This window comes from Melanotaenia boesemani, chromosome 11 (genome assembly GCF_017639745.1).
Source record: "Melanotaenia boesemani isolate fMelBoe1 chromosome 11, fMelBoe1.pri, whole genome shotgun sequence".
Lineage (NCBI taxonomy): Eukaryota > Metazoa > Chordata > Actinopteri > Atheriniformes > Melanotaeniidae > Melanotaenia > Melanotaenia boesemani.
This window is the reverse complement of record NC_055692.1, coordinates 12,822,403-12,836,815: the sequence shown is the minus strand read 5'-3', so window position 1 is coordinate 12,836,815 and position 14,413 is coordinate 12,822,403. Positions and strand designations below refer to the sequence as shown.

Genomic DNA, 14,413 nt, shown 5'->3' with positions numbered 1-14,413 from the left:
AGAGTCTCAAACTACAAATGAAAGATTCATATATGAATAAGTCCAAATAATAGAAGAAGACTGCAATGCATTTTAATTTTTATTTTGGGATTAATGAAAAGTGAAGCTTGGGCTAAGTTAGAATAATAAAACAAGATGCTGCAGCTTTTTAATCTAGCAATTCAGAGGTGTATGAATGAGCACAATTAACAGCAGGGACTCTATGACGCTAACAGACACTCAGCCAATGAGAAATCTGAAACAAGTGCAGCCAAAGCTATTTCTGAAGCACAAATGTTTTACTGGAAGTTTAGTGAGCTTTTATGGAGCATCATAATCATGAGGAAAAGTGGAGGAAAGAAACTTTTTAATGTTTCTTTTTCGGGAGCTGCAACAAATGAACTGTGGACAGTTTCACTTTAATTACAGTTATTCAGAAATAGGTAAGATCAACCAAATCAATCAAACTTTATTTATGAAGCACTTTTCATGCAATAAAATTTAGCACAAAGTCCTTTACAGATTTAAAAAAGCATTAAAAAGAATAGCCCATTAACCTCAACTGCGTTGGCTGGATACAGGTCTGTAATTGTTAAAATCATTCAAATCCAGATTGCTCTTCTTCAGCAGGGGCCTCACCACTGCTCTTTTGAAGGCAGTAGGGAAGACCCCAGTCTGCTGAGAGCAATTCAGGATGTTCAAAAGCTCCTTTCTGAAAGATCCATACAATGTTTAAAAACGTGCGGTTGGAACGGGATCTAAAATACATGTGGTGGGTTTCACCGTGGAGAAAACCATCAAGAATCTTAGCAGTGACCAGTGTTTATTTTATTTTCAGAAGTGATCAGCAAACTTCTCACAGAGGAGTTATCTGAAATTTGCTAGAATTGGGGTTAAATAAATGATTGATTGCAGAAAAGAGACCTTTTGAATTGTTTTAAATAGCATTATTATATATTCTCAGCTGGTCACAAAAAATTGGTTCTTTACAGTTTTTTGATTCCCTTGCCTTGCTTCTCCAGGGGGCAATAAGTAAGTAAGTAAGTAAGTAAGTAAATGTTTATTTATATAGCACCTTTCAAGATAAAATCACAAAGTGCTTAACAATAAGATAAAGCACTAAATAACAGTAATACAGAGAGAATAAAAACAAATAAAACTAAGTAAAAGCAAGTTTAAAAAGATGTGTTTTTAGCTGCTTTTTAAAAGAGATCATGGAGTCCACAGATCTCAGGCTTAGAGGAAGAGAGTTCCAGAGGGCAGGAGCCACTGCTGCAAAGGCTCTGTCACCCTTAGTTTTCAGCCGTGTTGGTTTAACAACCAGCAGATCTTGATGACTCGATCTCAGGGACCTGCTGGGCACGTAGAGCTGTAGGAGATCCCTGATGCAGTTTAGTTTGTACCTTTTTTGTTGTAAGTGGGGCAACCAAATCGAAGCTAGACTAAAGTTTACTGGTAAAATTTTCAACAACTTTAAAAACAGTTTGAAGACATTTATCTAAAACTGCGATTAAATTTGAAACTACTTCTGAGGTTCAATAGAGTTTCCTCACAGTTCGCACAGAGGTCTCCCGCTGTAAAAACCAGGGATAATAAAAAACACACAGTAGTGGTCAGACACAGCCAAGTCAACAACAGCACACACAATGGTAAAACTAAATCCTATATGGTCAAAAATGGAGAGACTGTGCACTGCAAAGGGAGATAAGACAATAACCAGAGACCTTTCAATGCAAATCCTGTAGCAGGCTGAAATGACCTGGAGTCAAACACCATGTCTGTATCAGCTCAGTGGAGCTGACCTTTACTGTTAACCTCTGATCATCTTGTACAAGGGGGGAGTGAGGCTACAACTAGTATTTGCATTATCAATTTGCCTTGCTACATGTTTCTTGAACAAATCAATAAAAAAAATGACTTTAAATCAGATGTGTGATCTATGAACCAAGATTAAAATTCCTTTGTTTAACAACACTCAAAACCTGATGTGGAAATCCACATGTGGATGTGAAAAGTCCAAAAAAGCTAACATAGTGATATTTAATGACTGCAGACAGATAAAAAGGCAAAACATTTCAGCCTAAAAAGAACAAACTTTTGGCATTTTAACCTCATATATGATTTAAACATTTTTTTAATCATCAGAATATTTGTTAATCGGTTTTCCATCATGCAGGTTGACATGACGGATGAGTCTCCTGAAGGTTTCAGCATGTTTGCTTTGCTTACCTACAAGCGCAAGTGATAAGTTTGAGTTTCGACTTCTATGTGTTTGTGTAATCTGTCAATCTGTCCTTTTCTCAGCTCGTCACGGTGGAGTGGAAATGCTGAGGCTTAAGTCATATCTGTTTCACAACACCTGGAAATTTCTTGACGTTCCACAGGATCGTATTTCCCAAATGTTTATGTACAGATCTTTCTTCCCTCCCACCCCCCCAGACATCTGTTGCTTTTCAGACCCTCTCCAAAGACGAACAGCTCTTCAGTTTGTTGTAATAAAAAAAAACTGATTTTCTCAGTTCAAAAGGGAAAAGTCTACAGTTCAAGCTTACAAATTTTGATTACCTGTGTTAGTAAATTAAAACAGGAAAAAATCTGTTAACAGTCTGGGACATTTTAAGTTCTGAAACCCAGGAGAACATTGTTTTATCAATTCTGAGCAACCTTATCGAAGCCATCAATTAAATATATTCTCTGAAGCCTGAGCCGACATGCAGAAGCTACATTTGCTCACAAGTTCTTGCTTTGTGGCCAAGCATGTAGCTACATGATAAATATTGAATTCTGAAGGGCCCGACTTGGATGGCATGTGTTATATATATGTCACCCTACTCCTGGCCAGTGGAGCAGAATGTCATTCTAATGGCGAAAAACGAGAGAGACCCTCAGGACTGTGATTTTAACTTTCAGGCTTATCAAAGTGATAGCTGCATGCCTACTTTTAACTTATGAACTAAAAAAGGAAATATGCACAGTGAGTCACATTACAAGAGAAAAACAAATGCCCATTTCTACTTATTTGTGCTCACATAGGACAGTATACATACAATATATTAGGGCTGGGCATGTTACCACATTATTGTTTCATTAATACATTAATTAATAAATTAATGCCATTGATTGCTTTTTTAATATATATATATATATATATATAAATTAGGGCTGGGCACATTAACGTGTTAATCGCGCGTTAACGCAATGATTAATTAATGCCGTTTCAGTAGAGGAGTCGTTTGTTCGTGTTCATGGAGAGACATCATCTGTTTACAAATTTTTCAGACTTTGTGTACCTAGTCTTTTAATTATTGTTGTCTTAACTGTGTTTGTTAGTCATAGAAATGGTTTTGCTAAGCTGGTAGCTGAGATTCTGGACTTTCTGTGGATACCACACAAACACACACATACACACACACACACACATATATATACACATACACATACACATATATATATATATATATATATATATATATATATATATATATATATATATATATATACACATATACACACACACACACACATATGTGTGTGTGTGTGTGTGTGTATATATATAGATATATATATATATATATATATATATACATATAAATATATATATATATATATTTTTTTTTTACGCAATTAACGCATGCATGGCATGACAAGCCCCATGCTTGTCCGTCATTTCTCTGTTATGACGGCGGGACATGGAGAAGCACGATGGTAGAGATCACTCGGCTGGCTATATGGATGGACTTGAGAATAAACACAGCATTAATGGAACAATCCATGGACGTCACCGCTGTGGAAAATGCAAGTGTTTTAACACACACTTTTTTCCCGGTGAGAGGGTTCCACACCCACACTTTTCCCGTATTCTTTTTTTAAACTTGCAACAGCCCAGCTGCGTTTTGCACCAACGTGTCTACTCTAGTGAGTCTCCGGTCGTCTCTGTTTGTACAGCTATGGCTGTCGGTGATCAGCTGATCGGCTTTTGTTGCGTTTGTTTATTGTTCAGCTGAGAAGGAGGAAACTAACGATTCATGGTTCACATATTCCCCCTAAAGTGTTGTTTTTGGCAGGACTCTTCTCTAACATAGTAGTTGGCTGGTGGTAGACAGGGTTTATATTTCAGCTATGCAGGGGCGGGTCTAGAAAAGTTCTGATGGTGGGCTAAGCAGGAGCACTGACCAGGAAAAGGGGGGCACAAATTAGACCTTTTTTTAGGTCTAGATTTTATGAAATATTGAACTGATTATTACAACTAAAGTGATCATCTAATGTAAAAAAGTGAAGAAGAACTTGTAAAACAAACAGACAATGATCTATTTTATCAACGGTGTTTACTTTAGGTGATGCTGCTGTAGGATTTCTATCACTGCTGCACAGACATGTACACTTCAATGATAAAAGGAAAAACCTGTTTTTTGCCAGATCATCAGTTTTATCAGAGTTTCTTCATCAATGTTGGCTGTTTAACTTCAGTCGTCAGATCTGGTGGTTTTATTTTCACCATAGAGACGGTTAGTGAGATGATGATCTATGAATTCTGAATTATGATCTAGAACATGGTAGAGATGATTTAGAACAACATATATAATTACATTATCCAAGGAAAGCCAAGTTAACACTAAATATCTGTAGTAGCAATGGCTCGTTCTGTTGAAACAATACTGTAAAAACGGACAAATTTCAGGCATATAAAAATTAATCCGGATTAATTAATTTGAAAGCTGTGATTAATCTGATTAAAAATGTTTATTTATATAAAAATGCACAGAACAAAATCCAGTTACAACGCAGAGACACAGAGAAAACAACATATTTGTGTTGTTTTCACATGCTGATAAATGTGAAACTACATACTATACATCATTAATAACTGGCAAAGCCAACTCCCCAAGGTATAGGCATGTACTCTTACTATGAAAATTACTTCAAGTACTCAAAGCTGAAAAGCAGGACAAATTTTAGCTAGTTCTCCCTTAATTCATCTTCATCCATTCCTACCATCATCTTTCTATTGTCATTCTTAAATCTTCTGTTATTTTGTCCTTCTTCTCACCTTCCCCAGCATCCTTTACTTCTCCCTTTCACATCAAATGATTTAGCTTTAACTTTTCTCCTCTTCTGACAGCAGATAAATTAAGACATTTTTTTCTGTTTCAGCTTCATTTTCTTGTGGTCAAAAGCTACGCAACAGGTCTTGTGTCATACCTGCACTGAGTGAGACAATACTTTTTACCACTCTATGTGAGTGTTTTAATTATCTCACTCTTGAAACATTAAGGAAGCGCTTAGAGGACATGTCTGCTTGTGAGCAAATGTTCTTCTATGCCTCTTCAGTTTCCACACAGAGAGCAGCAACTTTTCCCTGAACTCGATACAAATTAAGTTTAGGAAATATCACCTCCCGTGGGTGGGGTGCACCAATTACTGCTCCATGGAAACAGAAAGGATGATATATAATTTCAATATATGTTGTCGATGCACACATTTTTAAGGCAGAGTGTTATCTCCTGTTAATGGTATTAAACATTTCAGGGAAAACATGAATGAAAATCTGATAAAATGCAAATGCCAACATCATATCCAGTGAACTCTAGAGTGCATACACTGAGTATCACACATTGTTTGGTGTGAGAGATATGAGGCACTCTGGCACTCCTCCTCCGTCTCCTCCTCCTCCTTTGGGAGAGTTATAATAAAGTATAAGGCTGGTTAGATGGGGAGGTCTCTAACTCTCCACTTGGGTTTCAAGCAATCAATAAAATATAGACATCTACTCTCTCGTTTCACTCCTTATTGTTAATTTTCTTTCTCTTACCCCTTTTTTTGTCTTCATTACTGAACACATTTTTTCACCTCTTTTTCATACTTACCCCTACTGTATTTGTAGTTACACTTTACTCTCTATTTTGGATACTTACCAGTAGTGAGTGTTTTATTGTATTATAAATCTGCACTAATCAGGTGACACTTTAACCTAAACTTAATTTCTATTCACACCTGCTTTACTTCTCAGACATTACAGCTTTAACATGCAAGAAAATTCTCAGTGAAAAAACAAGCTTACTGATGGGAAACTTTGATGAGAACACACAAATGGAAATTAAATAATGAAAAACTGTCTCACAACAAAGTTAGAGGAACGTTATCCATCGCAGGTACTTCACTGCCCCACACATGTTAAACAACAGTGCCCCCTGCAGGTTAATGTGGAAATGCATGTCAGTAAAGCTGATCCCTTCACACTTTCAACCAGCTTTGTTTTATCCCCCTGGCCACCTCCTCCCACAAGGGCAATGGTTTAGGTGGATTTAAATAAATTAATGCCTCTTTTGCATTAACAGCTGAATATAGTCCAAAACATTAAATAAAAATTTTACTACAGTTGCATTCACTAATATAAAAAAAATTATATATATATGTTATATATATATTTTTTTTTCATTTAAGACAGAACTCATTTAAATATGTCATGCCTAATTCCATATTTAGGCTGAGCTGGAATTCTGTAGGGGGCTGAATACAAAGCAGCGTGCAAGAAAGACACTTGACCAGTCAGCTGGAACAACACTATCCTGGCTCAGAGGATAATCAGCCCCACCGATTTGAAACAAAAACTCCTTTAAAGTAAGCCATTCAAATGCCTGAAGGCCATGACTAAAATTTTCAGTATCCATGACAACAAACAAAGGTCCTACATAGCATTGAGTCTTAAGAATATATTTCAAATATTCATTAACAGCACCTCACAAAATTTGTCTTCATTTTTTTTACGTTGTTACAAGAAACAAACTCTTAAGCCTAGAGAAAATATTTCAATTAATTCCCACACTTCAAAGGTTGAAAATCGTGTACTGTGACAAAGAAACAGCCTTTTCAGCTCTCACTGCTTTTGCCACAGCGATGGAGCAATGGTTCTCCCGGAGAAAAATCCAGAAATGAGCAAAGAAGGCTCATAAGGTCTGGGCTATTAAAGTAAATACTAGGCATTAGTTAAGTGGGACTCAAACAACCTCTACCATGTAAAGATTTATGGAAACAGGGAAGCACCACAGCAGAAAATCTAAAGCCAAAGCTGTTTGTATAATGTTTCTTCTCATTTCCTTTTACGAACAAATATTTAAAGTCAAGACACATTATCAAACTCCTTTGTTTTCATTTCTGTGGGCAAAGATTTAGAATATAAATAGAGAGCATAACTAATCATCACTAATGCGATCCTTGAGGCAGACATCTAGACTAAATATTATACGTATACACTGTCCAATTTAAGCTACTGTCCATGTCTCTCAAGAGAACAATGAGACCTTGGAGGTTTCAGATAACAAGCTCTGTGGTTTTTACATCACAGTTACTCCACTGCCAGATGTCTGACTTCCTCTGGGTCAAGACAGACAGCAGTGGGATTACCATCAATTAGCTAAAAGATGAGGACAGATGGGAGGTGCTTCTTATTTGGCATAAACATAAAACAGCACTTTGATTATTTTGCATAATCAAATTTAGTGGATTTATAATAGATAAGTGAAAATATAAGACAAGCACAGCAAGTGTGTGTCTGTTTATTGTTTGTTTGTGCTCCTACCTCTGCGTCTTCATTGTGGAGTCCCAGCTGAAGGACAGCACTGGGAGACTTCAGTCTAGCCTGGCTGGACTGGGCCATCTGCAGGTTCAGCTGCCAGCCGACGTACTCCAGCTGCAACACACACACACAGAGCCACTTTTTAGTATTAACATAATATTCTCACACTTCAACTTAATAAATCATCTTGACACCTTTAAAAGACTGTGGGACAAATTGCACTTTTTCCACAGTGTTTGTGCAAATACGGATTTTTAATGAGCCGTTTTTTTTTCTCAATTTGTTGTCAATATTCTACCTACTTTTTTTACAAACTTTACTGTCATGAATGTCATTTTAAATGTTTTCTATATAAACACACACTTTCCTCTTAATGATTTAATGTACAGTATACAGTATTTATATTTAATAGCTAATCTAAATAAACAAATCTTAAATGTTTTCTTTGTAATTTTATATCAGATATGTAAAACATTCCTGTAGAATGTGATCACATCATATTCACAGAATGAAATTTACAATTAAAAAATAAGTTAGTCATAAATTAAGATGAAGTAAAATAAATCATTTCATGCGATGACCCTGAATAAAATAAACTTAAATTAAATTATTGAGCCTTTATCAAAACAAAAACAGACTAATTCTCTTGTAATGATGTAATGACTTAATCATTTGGCTGGTGACAAAGTTTAGGAAACTAAATTTTTTCTGGTGAAAAGTATGCTGATGTGGCCCATTGTTCCAAAAAAAAAAAAAAAAAAAAAAAAAAAGGTAAAGATCTAACATGTTCCTGACCCGTACTGCTTCTCTCATACTGGTTAAAAAATCGAAAAGATATAAGCCCACCCCAGTGCTCGCTGATGCTTTACATGACATCATATGGATCTGATCCCCACAAATAGGTCACATAACAAGTTAATTTAGCTAAATAACAAAAACTAACAACATAAACAAAATACAATTAATAAGAAATAAAATACTATCGTACCAGCTATTGCCATTATCTTCATGAGTATTAACTGCTGGTCACTGTCATGTATGCCACACATTTCTGACTGCAGACATTACTTAATCTAAAGTTACATGTTCCCAAGCTGCAGTTTGGTCTTTTTTAAATTTTATTTTCTCATAACTTTTTTCATCAAATCTAAATAGGAAGCAGAAGGTCCATGTGATACTGAAGTCTTACAAAAACCTTGTAGTGTCTCTTCACACAGGCCTCTCCAACTCCGAAACCTGCCAGACTGATTTACTGAGCGATACTTCATCAGTCAGCTGTGGAAGTGTGATAGATTAGCTGCACTGAGTCAAGGCAGAGCACTTAAGTGGTTCACGATCCCGACAGAGGCCAGAACAATAAACCATGTTTGAATTATTAGGCTTGGATGATTCCACATCATTGGTGGACAGGTGCGAGGTAGGAAATGGTTCGACCACATTATTCATAACTGGAAGATTACAACTTCATTATGAAACTTACTTAAGTTTCAGCAAATGCAAATAAGTCAATATAAATACCTGGGTTTGAATACAGGTAAATATAGGGCTAATCACGGGTTTATATATAAACACAAAGGCAACTGTAAACAAGTTTTAGTACAAAGTAGTATCTATAAAATGCTGAGATATTTCATCCTGTAGTCAGTACTGTATTAATAACTTATATTTATCAAAAGCTAATATACATGGGCAAGAGTTTATTTTGGGAAACCTTTGTCAAGTCTTACAATGTGGAGTTGAATTAACAAATACTACTTAAAATTTTACAATGAAAAAAGAAGCCTAAGGATAAACTTGTCCAGTGTGACTTCTCTGGTTTCAGAGGTGTCTGAAAAGTACAATCACACAGTGAAAACATGGACAGCAGTGAAACAAATCAATATTGAAGACCTAGTTTCTATAAAAATGGGTGATATGTGCTCCAGACCAAAAACAAAAAGAACCATCCAGACTGTTATCAGCAGTTATCGAGTCTACAAACCAGAGTCTGGGATGATATGGGGTTGTATCAATGCCCTTGGCAATGATTATTTACACTTCTGCTATCCATCCATCAATTTTCCATATCTGCCTTACCCAATTTAGGGCTCACACAGGAGCTGTAGCCAACCCAGCTGCCACAGGGTTGGAGGCAGAGTACACCCTGGAAGGCTCACAGGGCCAACTTAGAGACAAACAACAAAAATCCACTCTCATGCTTAATCCTCATGTTAATTTAGAACCACTAATAAACTTGACGATCATGTTTTTGGACTTTATAGCACATTTCTGTGATGGCATTAATAAAGAAAAGAACAGGGAGACTTCACAGCAGCATGCTCTCTTTAAGATGACACCTTTCCTAGAGACATCAATGCATTTTTTAACAAGACATCCAGCACACATGCAATGGCATGGCTGGAGAGGAAGAGGGTACACTGGCAAAGAATCACACCTAAATTCCTGCATCGCTTATTATCTTCAATGCCATAACTGGAAGCACTGGAAATATTACAAAGTGGTGAAAACTATTTTTACTTTACTGAATGTGTTTCAGTTAAACTTGTTAAACTTGTGTGTATACTACAAAAAATTTAATTAAATTGACTTGACAAAATGGGAAATTTTTTGTCTGCAGTAAAATCAAAGTCACGGTTTTATTTCCATGTTCCCAATTTAATGATATTAATAATAAATCATTAATCAACAACATTACTGGATAACAAGCATGAAGTCTGGAAAGAAATAAGGTGATAATATTTAATTTATTTATTGATTGGCAATGAAATGTTTTGGTTTTTTTAACTGGCTATTGTTGAAAAATGTCTCTCACAGTCATAGTAATTACTAAACAACAAAAAATTATTCTCTTTAAAAAGAAAAAAGTGGATGACAGAAAACACAAAGTAAACTGTTTGCTCACTGTCAAAGTGGCGACAGATGGTCTCTAAAGAGTCACTGGCTGTCACCTCTTTTCACTCACAAATTCATGGGGGAGTGAGAGATGACTTGTGAGGAACAGCCAGGTGACACCTCTGTATGTATGACAGCAGCACGAGTACCAGCATAATGTGTACATGCTGCTTATTTATTCTGTTAGATCCTTCATCTGGATCTGTTTGAAGTGTCATTCTTTAACCAAGTTACAGACACAAAAAAGCTTAAAAATTGATGTTACAACTTGTGTAAGCTTTGAAAGAACAACATCCATAGCGGGAGAGAATTCACCCAGAAGCAGATCAGCCCTGACATGGGCAATCCCATGTTGTTTCTGAAACTGGTATCATGTGACTATTACGGTATGCATGATGAATCAGTGTCTGGATGTGTTGTTTAAAAAAATCTTTATGAAGTTCACCTTCTTAGGGGCAGAGATGTTACGCTTTAGTTTCTCCACCAGCTCTGGTCCAGCAGTGGCCCAAATCTGACAGAACACCTCAGCCTTTTCTGGACTTAGATGTATGACCTCCAGCTGCTGCTGCAGAGAGGCCGGCTTTATGTTATGATATACCGCCTGGATAAGGAGAAGAAAATTAGATTAAATAATAATAAATAGATGACATCACTTCAAATAAATAGATATTTTGTACAGGTTTCTGCACATGAATGATCGTAGTATTAATACAACCAATTCAACATTAAACACATTCAACTATTCACAACACAATAGTGACTCCAGCTGGAGAAATGGAGTCATTGCATTATTAAAGAGGTACTGACATTGTCTTTTTCATTTCTCTAATCAGCTATGTTGAGTTTCTAATCATATTTTCTTAAACAAACTGTATTGTTGCTTCTTAGTGACATGACAGGAAAAACCTTGCAGAAACATGAAAAATTAACCATCACAACAATAAGCGAATTTGGAGAACCAACAACAGCAAGATTTAAATTATTTTTAATATTATAATGTATTTTAATATTATAATGTATTTCAGTATTTTCCATAACTTAAAATGGACAGAAACTTCTGTCTAAAAGTTAAAACCATATCAGTCCATCATATTAATTTACTTTTTGTCATATCACATCTACAATTCATGCTGATATCCCAAGAGTGAATAAAACATAATAATAAATAAAATAAATCTACAGATAATACTCTAGCAAATGTAGCTTTCCAGTCATGCTATGATACCACTCTAATAACATCACCGAGGATGTCGGTCACTCACCTGCTCCAATATAAAAGCAGCTGTTTCCAGGACTAAATGGAGAGCAGTTTTATCCAATGAGAGAGCAGCCTGGAGTTTTTCCTCTTCTTCTTCGCTAAATGTTCGTTCTCCCTGCAAAGAAAAATCACTTTATTAGTGTGAAAAGAATTCTTGAATAATAATGTGTTTGACTAAAGTCAAAGAGAAAGAAATAATATTTAAAATAAGCACAAAATGGCTTTTTGCTTGAATAAACAATCTTTCAGCATTAGCTCTAACACTTTGGGGAGCAGTGTTGAATTAAGTCTGATTTATCAAAAATGAAATCAATACAGGGACTAACAATTACAAAGTTTTAGCAACAGTTTTGAAAGCAATTTTGCAATAATACTCATGTTAAAGTGAAGACCACATGTATGTTTATTAAAGATTTTAAATCTGTTAAACTTGAACAAGGCAAGGCAAATTAAATCATATAGCACATTTTATCCATAACGTAACCCGATGTGCTAAATGTGATGAAAAGAGACAGACAGGAGATTACATACACTTAGTTACATATGGCACAAACAGACATCAATGAAAAATGCATCATCGTTGCCAATGTACACTTGTAAGAACATACACTGAAAAGAAAACCTCCCTATCTAAATTAAAAGCAGTTCCAAATAAAAGACTTTTAAGAACCAATTTAGAAGAACTTAGACTTTGGGTTTTCTGGTAGGTTTGTCCAGATATGAAGGGCATAAAAACTAAATGCTGATTCTCCTTATTTAGTTTTACCTCTCAGGATAGAAAGCTAAACGGTGCTGTGATTCTTACACAGGCGGGCAACAGAAAGTCTCGTATCCCTGCAATGTCATATCAAATGTTTAATGTTTTAAAAGTTTACTATCCTATTTTAATAAAATTTTGACTAAGATTGTCATTAAATTATTAAAATAAACTTAGTTTGATAGCTGTTTTTATTCTAAGGCTTTACTCTTCAGACTGTGCACACTGATATAAAAAGAAGTTTTAGATGTCATCTGATGCTCCTTCTACACATTTTAAGAAACCACCTCACACTTCATTTGTTTAAATAAATAAATGAGCTGCCAGAAAACTCTTAGTTGTGCAAATTAGCTTGTTTATTTAATGACAGCTGCACATTAAGTTTAGTTTGATAAGCTGTAGGTTTAATTATGACACTAACACATAATAATAATTAGTTCTGACAATGGAAATTACACAAGTCATGGACCAAACAGAAATTTTTGTTTTAGAGGGATATTTTTCTGATATACAGGCCTAGACTAATTAATTCTACTAATTAAACACTAAGCTGTGCTACATTCAATATCACCAGTTCAAAACAGACTTCTTTTCAATTTGGGACAAGATATAAAACATATGCACAGCACACATCTTGTGTTTCTGTAACTGGAAGGCACAGTGCTGAGTTTTAACCGGTTTGAATATATGACGTACTCCTTCAGCTAAGACTGAATTTTCACACTGACTTCTGGTTAGGACTTATTCGCCCTGAAGGTTTGAATCCCTGGTGGATTTCATCACTGGTTCATTAACCACGGTTAAACTGATCAACATCTAAATGTGGCAGATTGGCTGACTTTTAAAATGATGGCTGAATTATTGATTTTCTGTCAGTTGACAAAAGACTTTTTGTTTATGTAAAGTCAATTAAGAAAATTCTGCTTTTTTACAGTGTTAAACATAAACTGTCAATACTTTGATCAGACAACATTTAAATAATCTTAGTCTGACTCTGGGATATCATCAGATTAAGAATCACTGAAGAGATGCTTTTAGTTACCATGGTGATCTTCAAAGGGTTTAAGACCCCCGTCATTATGAAACTGAAAATACTGAATTCACTAATCTCATCTTAGTTTAGGAGACCCTTCTGATGACACTGTGCAGCCTCCATACCTTCAGATGAAGCTTCTGTGTGATGCGGGAGATGAGTCTGGTGAACTTGCTCACATCAATCGAATTGATGAAAGTCACTGCTTCTTTAATGCTGTTTGGAAAAAAAGAGTGCTGATGACAGTGATGTAGGAATTGTTCAGGATTTTAATTTAAGAAACAAAATTGGAATTTACAGCTCAAGTTTGTTTCACTCTAGCTGTCAGTGAAATTCAAGGGGCATCTTTATACATTGAGCTATTGTTGTATAACCAAAGCAGCAGGTTCTTTGGGGTAAATAGGATCAATAGCACAAGTGTAAAAAGTAACCAAAATAGACAGACTGAGCAAAACACACATTAGCTACCACCATGTGTTTGAGACTGTTTGAGTAATGCATAAGTACATATACCATTATTTCACTAGCTGTGTACAAATGCATATGGAAAATGTGTATGTTTAAAACTATCAGCTTTAAAACACAGTGGATGTAAGGTCCAGTGTTTGCATCTTAGCATACATAACGTTATTACATTTAGTGATATTGTAGACAACTATTTCCATTTTTTCCACTTACTTCAGTTCTAATTATGACTTTCTTGTCAACATTATTTCAGGCAATTACAAGTAAAAATATTGAACAATACTAATTATACACTAAAGGATTTAGTTAAAAGAACTGTTATTTTTATTTGTAATTGTTAAATACTGACTTTTTATGCACACATTAATACTCAAATGAACCCAAAGATGTGTTTTACTGAGTTGTTGTAAATGGTTAGACAAACTTATTACTAGTTTGAACAACAAACAAAGCATC

General features: G+C 35.4%; 1 protein-coding gene across 1 annotated transcript in view; it reads right to left on the bottom strand.

Moving 5' to 3' along the window:
* Positions 1 to 14,413, bottom strand: part of commd10 (COMM domain containing 10) — a 70,378-nt gene that overhangs the window by 55,049 nt on the left and 916 nt on the right. The window contains exons 2-5 of the mRNA XM_042000335.1: positions 13,618 to 13,708; positions 11,707 to 11,817; positions 10,890 to 11,045; positions 7,556 to 7,666 (exon numbers count right to left, since the gene is read on the bottom strand). Coding sequence (XP_041856269.1) covers positions 7,556 to 7,666; positions 10,890 to 11,045; positions 11,707 to 11,817; positions 13,618 to 13,708 — 469 coding nt within the window. The remainder of the gene's footprint in view (positions 1 to 7,555; positions 7,667 to 10,889; positions 11,046 to 11,706; positions 11,818 to 13,617; positions 13,709 to 14,413) is intronic.